Source organism: Oncorhynchus clarkii, chromosome 30 (assembly GCF_045791955.1).
Source record: "Oncorhynchus clarkii lewisi isolate Uvic-CL-2024 chromosome 30, UVic_Ocla_1.0, whole genome shotgun sequence".
NCBI lineage: Eukaryota > Metazoa > Chordata > Actinopteri > Salmoniformes > Salmonidae > Oncorhynchus > Oncorhynchus clarkii.
The window spans coordinates 21,804,268-21,820,929 of NC_092176.1; the positions used below are offsets into that span (position 1 = coordinate 21,804,268).

A 16,662-nucleotide genomic window follows, 5' to 3' on the forward strand; every position below is an offset into this window, starting at 1 on the left:
ATACACATGTACATCCAGTGTAGTGAGAATAATCTGTGCACAGACATTTTTAATGTGGTACTAAATTGCAATGGCAGGCATGTAGGAAACAGCTTTTAGGACAAGTCCAAGGTTCACTACCATTTTCAACAACAACTTGTTTCATGTGTTACTTTTACAAGGGGACAAAGACCATCCCCGCACCACCTCACCAACAAACAACAACCAAACCATGTATTGGTATAGTATATACAGAGATGACTTTTGTCCAGTAAGCAAAAGCTGTGCCACTCCGATAAATTGTTGTATGAAGGTTTGTGTGTGTGTTTGTATTATCAGTATTGTTGAGTGTTTTGTGTTTAATATGTGAATTCAGGTTAACATGATGTTTAGCATTCACAGCCAGCCATTGAGGTGTACCCTGAAAAACCATGTGATTATGTTTGCTTTGAATAATTTCACTCATGTGGAGTAAATACTACTGTACCAGACTGACAACTCTGGGTTTAAGAGGTGAAAGTATAGTACGGTTCAAAGATTTCAGTAGCACTTCAGTTTCATGACATATAAAGCCTTCAACATGCACATATAAGCATTGTAACACCTGGCATGAACTTTCATCTGTACCCATCTGCAATTTCCCTAATTGACATAAACAATGTTCACTGTGCGACAACAGTACGATCCCGTACAAGTCAGACTACAATATGAGTGCTAATAAATGCTTATACCAGCTGCACAGAGAGACTTTACGTCGTCATTATGATTGCCTCACTTATACGTTTCTAAACTGAAGTGTAACTGAGATTTGTGACCCCACACCTCCTCAAAGTGCCTCATGTCAGTTGACAGCAGGGTGATTACAGTGGTTGATGGTTACCGTGGTGATGGGGACGTGCAGACAACCCAAGATGTACAGATTTGATTATGTTGAGTGAGTAATTACGGTAACATTAGATAGCAATTCGTTACATGTCATTGTTTTCATTATAGCTTTGCACAAGATAATGGACTTTTTGGGATGTTTCAAAGCAGCTGCTCTTTCATTAGTCAAAAGTCCTCAATTTGTCCCTCATCCAAAAACAAGTAGTAGGACCTGAGTATGATCTCTTAGAGGAAACGGGTTTAATAGAAACAATGCAGCAAATCAACGTCCTCTATCACACTCTTCTACGCTGTTCTTCTCTCACAATATGACTGTAAAATTCAAATACTGAGCTGGAAGAATGGCAATCCCACCCCAATGTTTTTTCTCCCTGACACCATCCAGTGCAACTTTGAATACTCCATTGAGCTCCTGTCTCACTCAGAGTGCGGTTATCGTACATTAGCAAAAATCAGGGTAGGGGTCAAAGATTAAAATCGGAGAGAAATGTTTTTGAATAACATTTTGCTGGCAGGCTCTCTCTCAAGCCACTGTGGTGCCTATATACAAACCAGTAATGACACATCTGAGTTGAGAATGGACAAGGGCTTCTTGCTTAGCTTCCTTCTCCTTCATTGCCCCTCTTTTCCACTCCAGCCTCCACCACCTTCTTGCCTGTGTTCAGTCCTCCTGGGACCCAGAGTCAGAGTGTGGGATGCCCCCAGAGCTGTTGCCATGGGCACGGCCAATCATCTCCTGGCCCCACTCGCGGTGGCTGGACTCCTGGAGGCCCCGGCCAGTGGTCTCAATGGGCAGAGCACATGAGGCGATGGCAGCCAGCATGCAACAGATGCTATACACTGACAGAGTCAGGTACACAGAAGACTCCAACATCACCTGCAGGAAAGAGAGGAGGAATGCAGTGTTAGTGTCTCTCTGTGAAGACTTGACTGTCTTTCAGTACACGTTAAGTGCAAAGCAAATATACCTTATATTGGTTGTGGTAACTTTTATTTATTTTTTTACCTGTGCAACAAAGGGTGTGATGAGGGCTCCCACTCTGGCCATTCCACTACTAGTGCCCAGACCTAACGCTCTGGTTGCTGTTGGATATACCTATGGAGTCAGGAGAACACCATAGGAATACATCACTCATAAACATTCAGGACAGACACTTCAAGTGGTTTACGCAAAGGGGAATGCCCATTTTACGCCTTATTTGCATTTACAGAATGGTTTAGTTTGTACCATATTGACGCTTATTAGAAACCAATGGGGAAGAAGAGTATGGAGCAAAGAACTAGTCCTTCGTTTAGTTACAAATCGATCAAAGAAATACAACTGAACAGAAAGCTGACGTCTGAAATGTAGTATAATCTTGAAGCCATAAATAACCTCAAGACATAGTTATACAATAACAGAGGAAGAGCTACAGTGTTTGATCTGGTTATAAATCAAAGTTGTGTTTGTCCACCTCCGTCTACCTGTAATCAAGGCCAAGTCACTTCAGCTTTGTTTTTAGAGTACGAGCTGACGTTCTATAGAGTCAATAATGTAGCCATATGGTTCCATGGCCGATCAACTCACCTCAGGGGTGTAGACATAAGCAGCCTGGAAACCTCCTGCAATGAAGGCCCTGGCGATGAATATCAATACTGTCAACCAGGTCCTGGAGCAGAGACAACAACACTGTTAATAACAACAACAACACTGTTAACAACAACACGGGTAATAACAACAACACCGTTAACAACACTGTTTATAACAATAACAGCACCGTTAAAAGCAACACTGTTAATAACAACAACAACACTTAACAACAACACTGGTAATAACAACAACACTGTTAACAACAACACTGTTAATAACAACAGCACCGTTAAATGCAACACAGTTACTGTGTTGTCAGTTGTGGATCCACCACAGTGTGATGTTTGTCATGTTAAATTTGAGAGTAGTACATTACTAATACTAGTAGTAATAATGCCGTAATGGATGGTCTTACCTCCCTACACAAGCGTAGAGTGGAACAAGGCAGAGAGAGAAGACAAAGAAGCACAGTGCCATGGTCTTCCTCCTTCCCAGCCGATCGATGGCCCACAGAGTCACCAGTAGGCCTGCCCAACATTAATACATCAACCAATCTATTCAGATATTTTTATCGATCAGAACAATTTACAACCTACTTTACTTCACAGTACACTGCTCCCCATACAGCAATTATTGTGTTTAGCAATATACTGACTGAGTTGAGGTTGAAGAAGTATACCTGGGAATTCAGACAGGGTGGTCCACAGCAGATCCTTGTAGTCGTCTGAGGTCAGGTATTTACACTCCAGGCTACACCTGGGCTCCCTCTTACTACCTTTTGACTCTAGAGGGAGACATAACACAAGAAACACGTGATGCACCAGTTATCACTACAGACATACAGAATCACAACTCCTGAAATGGCCTTGAGACTTGCACTGAGTGTACAAAACATTAGATACAATTGCTCTGGCCATGACATAGACTGGCCAGGTGAATCCAAGTGAAAGCTATGATTCGTTATTGATCAGTGTAGATGAAGGGGAGGAGACAGGTTAAATAATTAATGTTAAGCCTTGAGACAATTAAGACATGGATTGTGCCATTCAGAGAGTGAATGGGCAAGACAAAATATTTAAGTGCTTTTGAACGTGGTATGGTAGTAGGTGCCAGGTGCACCGGTTTGAGTGTGTCAAGAACTGCAACGCTGATGGGTTTTTCAAACTCAACAGTTTCCCGTGTGTATCAAGAATGGTCCACCACCCAAAGGACATCCAGAAAACTTGAGAACTGTGGAAAGCATTGGAGTCAATATGGGCCAGCATTCCTGTGGCACCCTTTCTGCACCTTGTAGAGTCCATACCTTGATGAATTGAGGCTGTTCTGAGAGCAAACGTCATGCAACTCAATATTAGGAAGGTGTTCCTAATGTTTTGTACACTCAGTGTATATGCTAACGTGACCTGAGGTCAACGGGAGCTATTCTTGGTTAAAGCATGACACAAACATCCTGTTTTTAGTTGTCAAGATGACATGTTAATTGTATGTTGGAAATTACCTTGGCCTGTGTTGTTCTCCCATTACACTAAGAATGAACTGATTAATAAGATTGTTTGGCCTCAGCAGGTTAATGCTGTCCTTGAGAGTGTTTGCGTGAGTGTTACTGATGATGTCAGAGGAGAGGAGCAGTGACTCACCCCCACAGGCGCCCCCCTCCTGGAAGAGCTCAGTGGTGAGCAGGACCAGGCCATAGTAGGCAAATGCATTAGAGAACCTGAGACAGATAAAACACAGTACTCAGTCAATATAAGGATTCCCATAAGGAAACTGGGTTAATTAAAGATGCAACTCTTATGAAGACATTTAATCAAAGTATGTAACAGAGCAGTACTGGTTATGTTTTAGTAATGTAGGAAAGTTGAAATTAGTCATCAGATGGGATTTACTAACTTTTAATTACCTGTAATTACAAATGAGGAAATTCAAAGTTTTTCTTTGTTAAAAGGGTTATTTACCAAATAAACCACAACAGAATTGTGGTCCAGCGAAAATGTGGTGAGAAAAGATCCTGGATCTTCCCACGGTCCTCCTGATTGAAAAACAGAAAAGCAACATGACAGATATATAACTGAAGCAAAACAAACTACAACCATTTTAGTACACTCTATTTTCATTACATGTGACCTGCCCTGTCTGGAACTGTGAGGAGTAACAGCGTAGCCTACATTGCTACCATGACAAAGACCGAAGCCGGCGGGAGTACCGTTGAGGACAATGGTGTCTCTCTATCATTGGGGAAGGATCTTTTAAACGAAACAAAAAGAGTTCTACAAACAATTGTTTCAACAACAAGAAAATAGATTCAAGTATTTTGTCCAAATACTGGTGGATTCAACTAATAAAAGAATGGACAACCTGACAAGAGAGGTCCAGGACCTGAACATAGATGTCCAGGACCTGAAGAACAGTTTGCAGTTCTCCCAGGGTCAGCTCAATGAATTGAAACAGGAGAACGGCAAGATGAGAGAGGACATACAGTGCCTTGCGAAAGTATTCGGCCCCCTTGAACTTTGCGACCTTTTGCCACATTTCAGGCTTCAAACATAAAGATATAAAACTGTATTTTTTTGTGAAGAATCAACAACAAGTGGGACACAATCATGAAGTGGAACAACATTTATTGGATATTTCAAACTTTTTTAACAAATCAAAAACTGAAAAATTGGGCGTGCAAAATTATTCAGCCCCCTTAAGTTAATACTTTGTAGCGCCACCTTTTGCTGCGATTACAGCTGTAAGTCGCTTGGGGTATGTCTCTATCAGTTTTGCACATCGAGAGACTGACATTTTTTCCCATTCCTCCTTGCAAAACAGCTCGAGCTCAGTGAGGTTGGATGGAGAGCATTTGTGAACAGCAGTTTTCAGTTCTTTCCACAGATTCTCGATTGGATTCAGGTCTGGACTTCGACTTGGCCATTCTAACACCTGGATATGTTTATTTTTAACCATTCCATTGTAGATTTTGCTTTATGTTTTGGATCATTGTCTTGTTGGAAGACAAATCTCCGTCCCAGTCTCAGGTCTTTTGCAGACTCCATCAGGTTTTCTTCCAGAATGGTCCTGTATTTGGCTCCATCCATCTTCCCATCAATTTTAACCATCTTCCCTGTCCCTGCTGAAGAAAAGCAGGCCCAAACCATGATGCTGCCACCACCATGTTTGACAGTGGGGATGGTGTGTTCAGGGTGATGAGCTGTGTTGCTTTTACGGCAAACATAACGTCTTGCATTGTTGCCAAAAAGTTCAATTTTGGTTTCATCTGACCAGAGCACCTTCTTCCACATGTTTGGTGTGTCTCCCAGGTGGCTTGTGGCAAACTTTAAACAACACTTTTTATGGATATCTTTAAGAAATGGCTTTCTTCTTGCCACTCTTGCATAAAGGCCAGATTTGTGCAATATACGACTGATTGTTGTCCTATGGACAGAGTCTCCCACCTCAGCTGTAGATCTCTGCAGTTCATCCAGAGTGATCATGGGCCTCTTGGCTGCATCTCTGATCAGTCTTCTCCTTGTATGAGCTGAAAGTTTAGAGGGACGGCCAGGTCTTGGTAGATTTGCAGTGGTCTGATACTCCTTCCATTTCAATATTATCGCTTGCACAGTGCTCCTTGGGATGTTTAAAGCTTGGGAAATATTTTTGTATCCAAATCCGGCTTTAAACTTCTTCACAACAGTATCTCGGACCTGCCTGGTGTGTTCCTTGTTCTTCATGATGCTCTCTTCGCTTTTAACGGACCTCTGAGACTATCACAGTGCAGGTGCATTTATACGGAGACTTGATTACACACAGGTGGATTGTATTTATCATCATTAGTCATTTAGGTCAACATTGGATCATTCAGAGATCCTCACTGAACTTCTGGAGAGAGTTTGCTGCACTGAAAGTAAAGGGCTGAATAATTTTGCACCCCCAATTTTTCAGTTTTTGATTTGTTAAAAAAGTTTGAAATATCCAATAAATGTCGTTCCACTTCATGATTGTGTCCCACTTGTTGTTGATTCTTCACAAAAAAATACAGTTTTATATCTTTATGTTTGAAGCCTGAAATGTGGCAAAAGGTCGCAAAGTTCAAGGGGGCTGAATACTTTCGCAAGGCACTGTAAGTTCTGTGTGTGAATCCATGATAACAAGGACAATCAAGGCAGAATAACATGGTTGTGGACGGAATTGCAGAATCTCCACATGAGACCTGGACCGAGCCTGAGGAGAAAGTGAGGGAAATGATCAATGAGAAATTGAATTTGGACCACAGGAAGATTGAGGTGGAGAGCGCCCAATGGACTGGAAAACCCACCACCGGCCCAGGTGACAGGCCCAGGCCAATAGTGGTCGAGTTCCTGAGGTTCAAGGACAAAGTAGCTGTTCTGGAAAGAGCCAAGAACTTGAGAGGAACGTGTATCTTCCTCAACAAGGACTATTCTGAAGCTGTGCGCCAGAAGAGGAAAGAACTTATCCCAGCCATGAAAGCTGCCAGAGCGCGTGGAGACATTGCTTACATCTGTTATGACAGATGTCCACCCTCCTTTCTAAAAGCCTGGAAGGGATGAGAGAGCCAAGCCAATGGGTTCGTATGTTCAACCCCACAGCACACACAGACACTTAAACACTTAAATGTGTATATTTTATTTTGTTTGTTCTTTTCCATATTATGTCTATCTCTGATAAGTTACTCAGTAATGGGCTGAAACTAGCCCATATTAATATATGTAGCCTTAGAAATAAAGTTCATGAAATCAGTAACTTGCTAATATCAGATAACATTCATATATTAGCCATTTCTGAGACTCACTTAGATAATTCATTTGATACAGCAGTAGCAATACAGGGATATAACATCTATAGAAGAGACAGAAGTGCTTATGGGGGAAGTGTTGCTGTATATATTCAGAGCCATATCCCTGTAATGCTTAGAGAAGATCTTACAGTGGGGCAAAAAAGTATTTAGTCAGCCACCAATTGTGCAAGTTCTCCCACTTAAAAAGATGAGAGAGGCCTGTAATTTTCATCATAGGTACACTTCAACTATGACAGACAAAATGAGAAAAAAAAATCCAGAAAATCACATTGTAGGATTTTTCATGAATTTATTTGCAAATTATGGTGGAAAATAAGTATTTGGTCACCTACAAACAAGCAAGATTTCTGGCTCTCACAGACCTGTAACTTCTTCTTTAAGAGGCTCCTCTGTCCTCCACTCGTTACCTGTATTAATGGCACCTGTTTGAACTTGTTATCAGTATAAAAGACACCTGTCCACAACCTCAAACAGTCACACTCCAAACTCCACTATGGCCAACACCAAAGAGCTGTCAAAGAAACAAGAAACAAAATTGTAGACCTGCACTAGGCTGGGAAGACTGAATCTGCAATAGGTAAGCAGCTTGGTTTGAAGAAATCAACTGTGGGAGCAATTATTAGGAAATGGAAGACATACAAGACAACTGATAATCTCCCTCGATCTGGGGCTCCACGCAAGATCTCACCCCATGGGGTCAAAATGATCACAAGAACGGTGAGCAAAAATCCCAGAACCACACGGGGGGACCTAGTGAATGACCTGCAGAGCTGGGACCAAAGTAACAAAGCCTACCATCAGTAGCACACCACGCCGCCAGGGACTCAAATCCTGCAGTGCCAGACGTGTCCCCCTGCTTAAGCCAGTACATGTCCAGGCCCGTCTGAAGTTTGCTAGAGAGCATTTGGATGATCCAGAAGAAGATTGGGAGAATGTCATATGGTCAGATGAAACCAAAATATAACTTTTTGGTAAAAACTCAACTCGTCGTGTTTGGAGGACAAAGAATGCTGAGTTGCATCCAAAGAACACCATACCTACTGAAGCATTGGGGTGGAAACATCATGCTTTGGGGCTGTTTTTCTGGGCCAACATACCAGCAACAGTGTGTGAAAACCTTGTGAAGACTTACAGAAAACGTTTGACCTCTGTCATTGCCAACAAAGGGTATATAACAAAGTATTGAGATAAACTTTTGTTATTGACCAAATACTTATTTTCCACCATAATTTGCAAATAAATTCATAAAAAATCCTACAATGTGATTTTCTGGATTTTTTTTTCTCATTTTGTCTGTCATAGTTTAAGTGTACCTATGATGAAGATTTACAGGCCTCTCTCATCTTTTTAAAAGGGAGAACTTTCCCAATTGTTGGCTGACTAAATACTTTTTTTGCCCCACTGTATGTCAAGTGTTATTGAAGTGTTGTGGTTGCAGGTTCACTTGGCACATCTAAAGCCTTTTATTTTGGGGTGTTGCTAGGCCACCAAGTGCTAACAGTCAATATCTAAATAATATGTGTGAAATGCTTGATAGTGTATGTGATGTAAACAGAGAAGTCTACTTTCTTGGGGACCTGAATATTGACTGGTTCTCATCAATCTGTCCACTCAAGTGGAAGCTTCTCACTGTAACCAGTGCCTGTAATCTGGTTCAGGTAATTAATCAACATACCAGGGTGTTTACAAACACTACAGGAACAAGATCATCCACATGTATCAATCACATTTTTCTCATACTATTGAACTTTGTTCTAAATCTGTATCCATACCCATTGGATGCAGTGATCACAATATAGTGGCTATATCCAGGAAAGACAAAGTTCCAAAAGCTGGGCCTAAAGCGGGGCAGGGCAGGCTATACCTGTCTTGCAGCCACAAGTTTTCCAAGGGGCATGGGGGCTCCGTTCTCCTTGGCGATGCGCTTCAGGGTGTTCAGCGCTTTCTCCTGGTTCCCTGTCAACACATCATAGCGGGCACTCTCTGGCAGCCACTGTTTCCAAAACCAAAGGGTCAGTCGTTCAATAGTGTAAAAAAACAGAACTCAAGTGAATTGGTAGTAGCTGTTACTGTCATACTCACAAAAGAGAGGATAGCAAAGATGAAGAGCGGAATGGTAGAGAGGCCAAGCAGCCAGCGCCAGCCCAGAGTGGGCATCACCACGATAGCCAGCAGTACCTCAAACACAGTGCCCAGCGCCCAGAATATCTGCAGGGGCACAGCAATAGGTACAGGAGAAGGTTGGCATGATGAGTTCCCTGGCACAGTGAAGCAGCTTCATTGATCCAGCGAAGAGTGGAGACCTATCCTGCTCCTGAGGGGCCACAAACCTGGCATCAAGAGAATCACTCACAAACAAGTGGATCAATGTGCACCACACCGACCTGCTAATGTCTCAAATCAATTGAGGACTTGACAGAGTTGAAAGTGAACCTCACAGGACAGCAGAGTTAGAAGGGTAGTGGAAAGGAATTGGGTTGGACAAGCTACAGACAGAAGGTAGAACTACATACAGAATATAGGATAGTTAAGGGTAAGCCATACCTCTATCAGCAAGATGCAGGTGGCTCTGGACCTCATGGGGAGAAACTCTGCATACAGTGTCACCCTGAAGGGAGAAGGACATGTGACTATTATGCCACTTCTAGAATAAGATGTTTTATTTTTTATTTAGTCACATGCACAGTTGTAGTTGCAGTGTACAGTGAAATTCTTAAGCTCCGAGCTCCAGCAGTGCAGGTGTGAATGAAACAATAAAATATATATGTATATATTTGTTTACAACTGTGACAATGAGAAATATGAATGTCCCTAACGGGGAGCAGCCAGGGTTATGTTATCTACCCAGTTATAAATGGCCTACTTATAACTGGGTAAATAACATAACCCAATCCTTTACTTTGAACTACTAAAGTATATACTGTAGCTATTGCTATAATGCCAGAGAGAAGGGACACGTACGACTGTGGTGCTCCTCCGATGCCAAAGCCCACCAGGGCACGGAGGAAGAGTATCCAGCCATAGACGGGGGCAAAGGCGCTCAGGACACCATAGAACATGGTCCACGCCACACTCATCTTCAGACCCTGTGTACACACAGACATACACACCCACATCCACAGCTGTGAGCTCTGACACTGACAACAAAATACCCCAACTATCTCTACCACGCATCACACTGTTATGGATCTCCCCATTCCCCATCTCTTCCCAATACATTGATATAAAACTGATGTCTCACGAAAGCCTGTAAAACAAATAACTGTTGTGAAATTATTAATCAATATGGCTGTGTCTGTCCTGTTGTGAAATTATTCATCAATATAGCTGTGTCTGTTCTGTTGTGAAAGTCATAACCTCTCCCATAATAAACCCAGTCGTTGAACTTACTGTTTTTCTGCCATACTTGTCGGATATGTTCCCCCAAATGGAAGAGCTGATCATCATTCCAATGAACACCGCCTGGATAAAAGAAACAGAGGGACTAGTTATCACTATATATAGAGGCTTTATCTGTAATGAAAAGTGACAAGTGACACTGTAAGACTGCATTAACATCAACAGGTACTGCTATTAAACTCATCACTACAATTACTAGTCCATCCAATCACCACCAGCTTCTCAACAACTACCGTTAGTCCACTAATCTAGTCATCATTTAGTATTACTTGTAGTCAGTGTAAGAATGTGTCAGGCATTACCGAGGTGAGTAGCGCCACCCACAGACTTGGCAGCCTCCATTCACAGTGCAGCTGTGGAGCTAGGATGCTCAGAATCATCATCTCCATAGCATCAGCCATCTGAAAATCAACAGCCATAAGGACCAGTGCGGAAGGAAACAATGAAGGCACAGTGAATTTTGCTCATATACAGTACATTAAATCCACATGCACATGTTTGTAATACAGAACATACACAACATGTTATGAAACTGTTATGTTTTACTCTCTGACCAGACTAGCCCTGTCTAATGCTTCTCACCCAGGACAGACCAGTGAGGATGGAGAGTTTCCACTGGAACTTCCCAAAGCCAATGGCCTCCACAGCATCCTCCACCATGAAAGTGTCTGTGGAGAACAACTCAAGTAAGAAATCACATAAAATACAGATGACGACTTGCAAGTATGGATTACAAGTTATTAAAATAAATGTGTCCAAAATGAGTAACTGTAGTCAATCTCATAATAGATAAAGCCACTTATAAAAGCCCAGTGGTCCCCAGGCAGGGAGGGGATAGGTGGAAGTAGAGAGTGGGAAGGTGGTCCATGTATATGGGAGTTGTTATGAGTTTGGTTGGGAAACTGAGAGTGGAGGCTGAGGAGGGACCCAGTCATACCATCAGTTGGATTAGCAAACTCCCGAGGTACTGGTGCACCATCCTGAAGTGCCACAGACTCCATATAAGCCTGCCTCCCATCGATCTGGACCTCCTGCTCTCTGCCCCCGCCGTCATCCTCAGAGCGTGTGCTATCACCCGTGCGACGGAACTTGACCACGCTGCAAGAGAGAAAGCCAGGAAGATCAACTTTGATCAGTTGCCAGTCTACCGTAAGGAAACAGAGCTGAATGAAGCGAGAATGAGAGGCTGTTGCCTAGGTGATAGAAGCTGTTCCTATGTACTCTGTGCTTTGTGACTGGGGGTGAAATCCATCAGTGGGTGAGATGTGACGGGGAAACTGGAGGGAAGTTACGCACTGATGTTCACAACTGAGAAACTTGTGTGACTCCTAAAAATTGTGTGTAGATGGCAAATAGATTGGATTTTAGGAAAAATATGAATTCTCAAATTAAGATAATACTTAAAACACCTGTATGTTATCTGTACGTGGAGTTTATAAACTCCTCATTTTGTAAAATAACAGATTGCTGATAGAGGGTGGAACATTGTAAAAGGAACATTGAGGCAGACCTTTATTTGTTTAACCTTTATTTAACCAGGCAAGTCAATTAAGAACAAATTCTTATTCACAATGACGGTCTGGCAAGAGGAAAAGACAGTGAATGTGTATGTGTGCGTGCAGGAATGTGAAATAACACAACATGCTTCCTTACATAAGGCAAACAAGTGACATCAGGTGACAACTAGAAACAACTACATGTCTCAACAACCTGTTCATCTATTTGTCCTTTGAACTCCTCCAGGGACAACAGGTTCTGGAGTTTCAGTTTGGCTTGGAGGGAATTCCAAGACCAAGGGGTTGAGTAATAATATGACCTCTTTCCATGCTCAGTTCAAATTTTTGGAACTGCTAGCATAAAACAAGATTGAGATCTGAGCTTGTATGTGCTTTCATTTCAAGCTAGAAGAGAGGATAGATAAAATGGCCTTTCTCCTAAAATGGCCTTATAAATAAGAATGTACCCGTGTTTGAGCCTGCATGTTGCTGGTGATGTCCACCTGACAGCACTGTAGAGATCACAATGTTGAGTTAGACGTCTCTGATTGGTTTCAAAATAAAGGGCTGCATGATTCACAGAGTCAAAAGTCCAGTGTAGAGCTTGAGAAGTGCAGATACATAGTATCAACATTGTTCAACACAGAGAGAAAAGTACAACGAATCCACCATTTTCTGGGGGCAAAGGAAAAACAAGCTTTGTGACGGTAATAAAACCGAATATGCAGCTTATGTTTCTTGACAAGGTTCTCTATATGGGTGGTGAAGCTCAAATTTGTACGTTTTGACTTGCTCTACAGAATGTCCTTCCAAAGTAGTAATTACATGGTTTTCAGAGTGTTCAGTATTGGAAAATATCATGCATTTTGTTTTAGAAGAATTAAAAACAAACTTCAAATCGTACAGATTCTGTTCAATAATGTTAAAAGCTGTTTGAGATCTTTCAAAAGCCAAAGTCAAACTGCTGCCACTTGAATAGAGAACAGTGTCATCCGCATAAAAATCTACATCAGCTGTTTCAATATGTCTCCCAATGTTGTTGCTATAGATAATAAACAAAAACGGACCAAAAATATTTCCTTGAGGCACATCCGAGCACAACTCTACGGTGTATGACTTACAGCCATCTGCCTTAACACACTGGGTTTGAAGTGACCAGTAGTTCACAAACCACTCCTGAGCATGACCAGTGAACTCAATGCACTTCAAACTTTACACTAAGACAGTATGGTCCACAGTGTCAAGCGCCTTTGACAAGTCTATGACTACAGATATACAATGTAGCTTCTTATCCAGAGCACAGTGAATATCATTAAAAACCTTAAATGTTGACTAGGGACTCCAATACCTTTGCCAGAACAGACCATTTAGATCTGTGATTAAAGTTATTCAGTAGAGTCGGATCACCTTTCAAAAGAGGTAGGACAAATGCTGATTTCCACAATTTGGGGATTTCATTACAATTATGTCTGCAGCTAATTGTAGTAGACAGGCACCTAGAGCATCAGGGCCAAGGGACTTTTTGACATCAATTGCTTTCAGGCCTGTATGCACTTCTGAGACAGAGAAGGGTGAGAAGGAGAACCAGTGATGTCTTAATCACTGTAATTACTACACAGATTTGCCAAGGGCAGAATAAATACAGCTGGTGGCCCAGTGAGGAGCCTAGAAATCAACATGCCTTGTTTCCTGTACTTCAGTTTCTTTCAGTTCTGTACAGAACAATCCCACATTTATCCCATATATAATTTGGAGAATGGAAAATGGACAGATCCTGTAAGCCTTTGTGTTGGTGGCTTGACACTTTCTGCAGTAACGTTTCAATGTGGCCTAATTGCCTCAAAATTCCTCTCCTTCAACATAATAGCTTTAAGATATACCGTATGTATCCTGTTAGGAAATATTATTTGGGGGTTCACGCTGGGGAGAAAGGCAGTTCTGAGCATTAGAACTCAAGGTTTGCAGCCACAGTCACTTATTACACAATTTCAGTTCTTAGTTAGATAGTTTACAGTCCTACTTATGCTTCTATTTTATTACACATTAAAAAGGAGAGTCTCAATAGGAACTTTGTTGGAAATTGATAGTGACAGCCATGTGTGGACATCTCTATTTGACTAGCTAAACTAAAAGCTTTACCTAAACTCACTGTACCTTCAGTGAAAAGCATGTTAATCTTTTTAACAATAAACATAAATTAACATAATAGATTATCATCCACAAGAGATGACATTGTAGTATGGATATTCTAAATCGTGGTCAAAATTGTTGCTACTAAATATTGAGTAATAGGCAGCCTACCGTAATTGGTAGGCTAAATGCGTGGCTATTGCCGAGCAGAAATATCAGGGGAATTTGTTAATTTTCATTTTATATTTGCTACATGTTGTGTAAAATATTATATGTTATCCAATCCATACTAACAAACTGGTGCAACTCATGGATGATCAAAATAAAGACATGACCAATGATGTTGTCACAGTAGTAGCTTCATATACAGTAGGCAATGATGTGAATGAACCATTTTACAAATATGCACACTGTCACTACCAGTAAAAAATACCTTGAGATACAAGGGAAAAATAGATACAAATACTAGGCGACCTTGTTGTAGCACCCATATGAGGAGCTGGTTTATGGTTACTGTTTACCGGTCATTGATGCTTTCAAACAAAACGCACCGTCAGTTCCTCGACATGCCACATTGTATTCGCGTAGAGTGGCGTATTGCACTGTGGCTATCTCAACAGAGGAATGCAGTGTTGCACATAATATTGTCAAGAGATCATTCTGTCAACCAACAGCTGCGAATCAAACGATCACGAAAATGTGTGCTAAGAAAGGCTGTGTCTGTTGGGTCGGTTTAGCAAATTAGCCCAGCCACGATCAAATTAGAAATTAAGTCTATTTTTATATATATACATATATATTGTTGAGTATACTCACGGGAGTTGTCTTAACTGGAACAAATCATCTTCCATTTTGGTGATGTTTATTGGGTTCCACAGTGAAGTGTTTCATTGCCGTTACATTGTTATCATAGCGAGACGAGATTTCAGCACCACGGGCTTGCGGAGAGCGACCCGTCCTTGTTCTCAGCGGAGAGCCAATGGGGAGCGGGATATTCACAATTTCAGCTTCCAGTGTCGTTGTCACAGTAGTGTTCCAGTCAGAGAGGACGGGTGCATGCCTCTGCCCTGGCGTTGCTGACACATACCGGATCTTACAACGCCTGGTTAGGTATTTTACGTATCAGCTAACCACATCATATGTTATAGCAATCTGTCAGTCGATGACACAGTCGAGACGTGACACGCAACCATTGGTTTATGCATGCAACGTCTGAGCAGGGGAACGCGACCGGTGTGTTCACTGCATGGTGCAACACAACTGATGTCTTAGTCTGTTTGATCGCAAATTAAGGTATTTCAAACTGATTGAAGAAAGACACAGAGTAATCACAACGAAGACCACGTTACTGCATAGGCTGTTGTGAGAAAATGCCAGAACCGCTGCCAGTGCAAGGATTTGCTATGGGGATTCGATCATTTTTTCATAGTTTAAGAATCAATGAACATCTATTGGCCCTCAGAACTAATCTAAACCTTTCTCTAATTAAGATGCAGATCTCTAGTACTCTACAAGCTCAGCTACTTCTGCTTAATCCTGAGTCAAAGTGCAAATAACATTAGACAGATCTTTGTCTGTAGAATGACCTTTATTCGCCATGTATATTTACACATACCCATAATTTGCCTTAGTGAGAAGGTGCTGCCAGCAATAGACAACAAACAGAATACAGACGCATGTCCACATAGACATCATAAAGAATAGACAATAAAGAGCAGTAAACATAAAACCTTGGAGTATAGGCTGATTACAGAGGGAATATATACTTTACAGAGAGGCTATATCTATATCAGCAGAGGAATGTGTGTGTGTGTTGGGGGGGCTGTCACAAACACACACCACTGTAGTGAGAGGACAATGACACCCTCTCTGTCTTTCAAACCAATACACACACAGAAAATCTCTCTGTGTGTCACACAAATTCTTATTTACAACAACAGCCTACCCCAGCCAAACCCGGACACCCAATCATGGCCAGATGTGATTCAACCTGGATTCAAACCAGGGACTGTAGTGACACCTCTTACACTGAGATGCAGTGCCTTAGACCTCTGTGCCACTCGGGAGCCCTAGAACTCTCTGTATTTGTCTGTCTGTCTGTCTGTCTGTCTGTCTGTCTGTCTGTCTGTCTGTCACACACACACACACACACACACACACACACACACACACACACATATGCAGAGAGAAAATAAGAAGGGGCATTGTCACAGGTCTGTGATAGGCTAAAGGCTGCAAGCTTTTTGATCCCTTCACAATGATTATGGGATCAATCCTAACATTTTTTTTATGCTAGTCAGGTTTGTAATTAAGATGTTATTTAGAACATTTCTGTGGGTAAAATATAATGCTTTTTAGCATGTGACAACCTGTATAATACGCTTAAGTCACGCAGGCTCCATTTT

At 41.7% G+C, this 16,662-nt stretch overlaps 1 protein-coding gene across 1 annotated transcript; it reads right to left on the bottom strand.

The window, feature by feature from the left end:
* Nucleotides 1–111: 111 nt before the first annotated feature.
* Nucleotides 112–15,205, bottom strand: LOC139389313 (SV2 related protein a). Its single transcript, XM_071135959.1, has 16 exons — nt 15,074–15,205; nt 11,569–11,729; nt 11,214–11,299; nt 10,934–11,032; nt 10,623–10,694; nt 10,194–10,318; nt 9,777–9,840; nt 9,315–9,440; nt 9,097–9,225; nt 4,390–4,463; nt 4,072–4,148; nt 3,114–3,218; nt 2,850–2,961; nt 2,432–2,513; nt 1,871–1,960; nt 112–1,741 (listed from the first exon to the last, which is right to left on the bottom strand). The coding sequence occupies exons 1-16, from the start codon at nt 15,106–15,108 to the stop codon at nt 1,526–1,528; spliced, it is 1,653 nt and encodes a 550-aa protein (XP_070992060.1). The 5' UTR covers nt 15,109–15,205; the 3' UTR covers nt 112–1,525.
* Nucleotides 15,206–16,662: the final 1,457 nt, after the last annotated feature.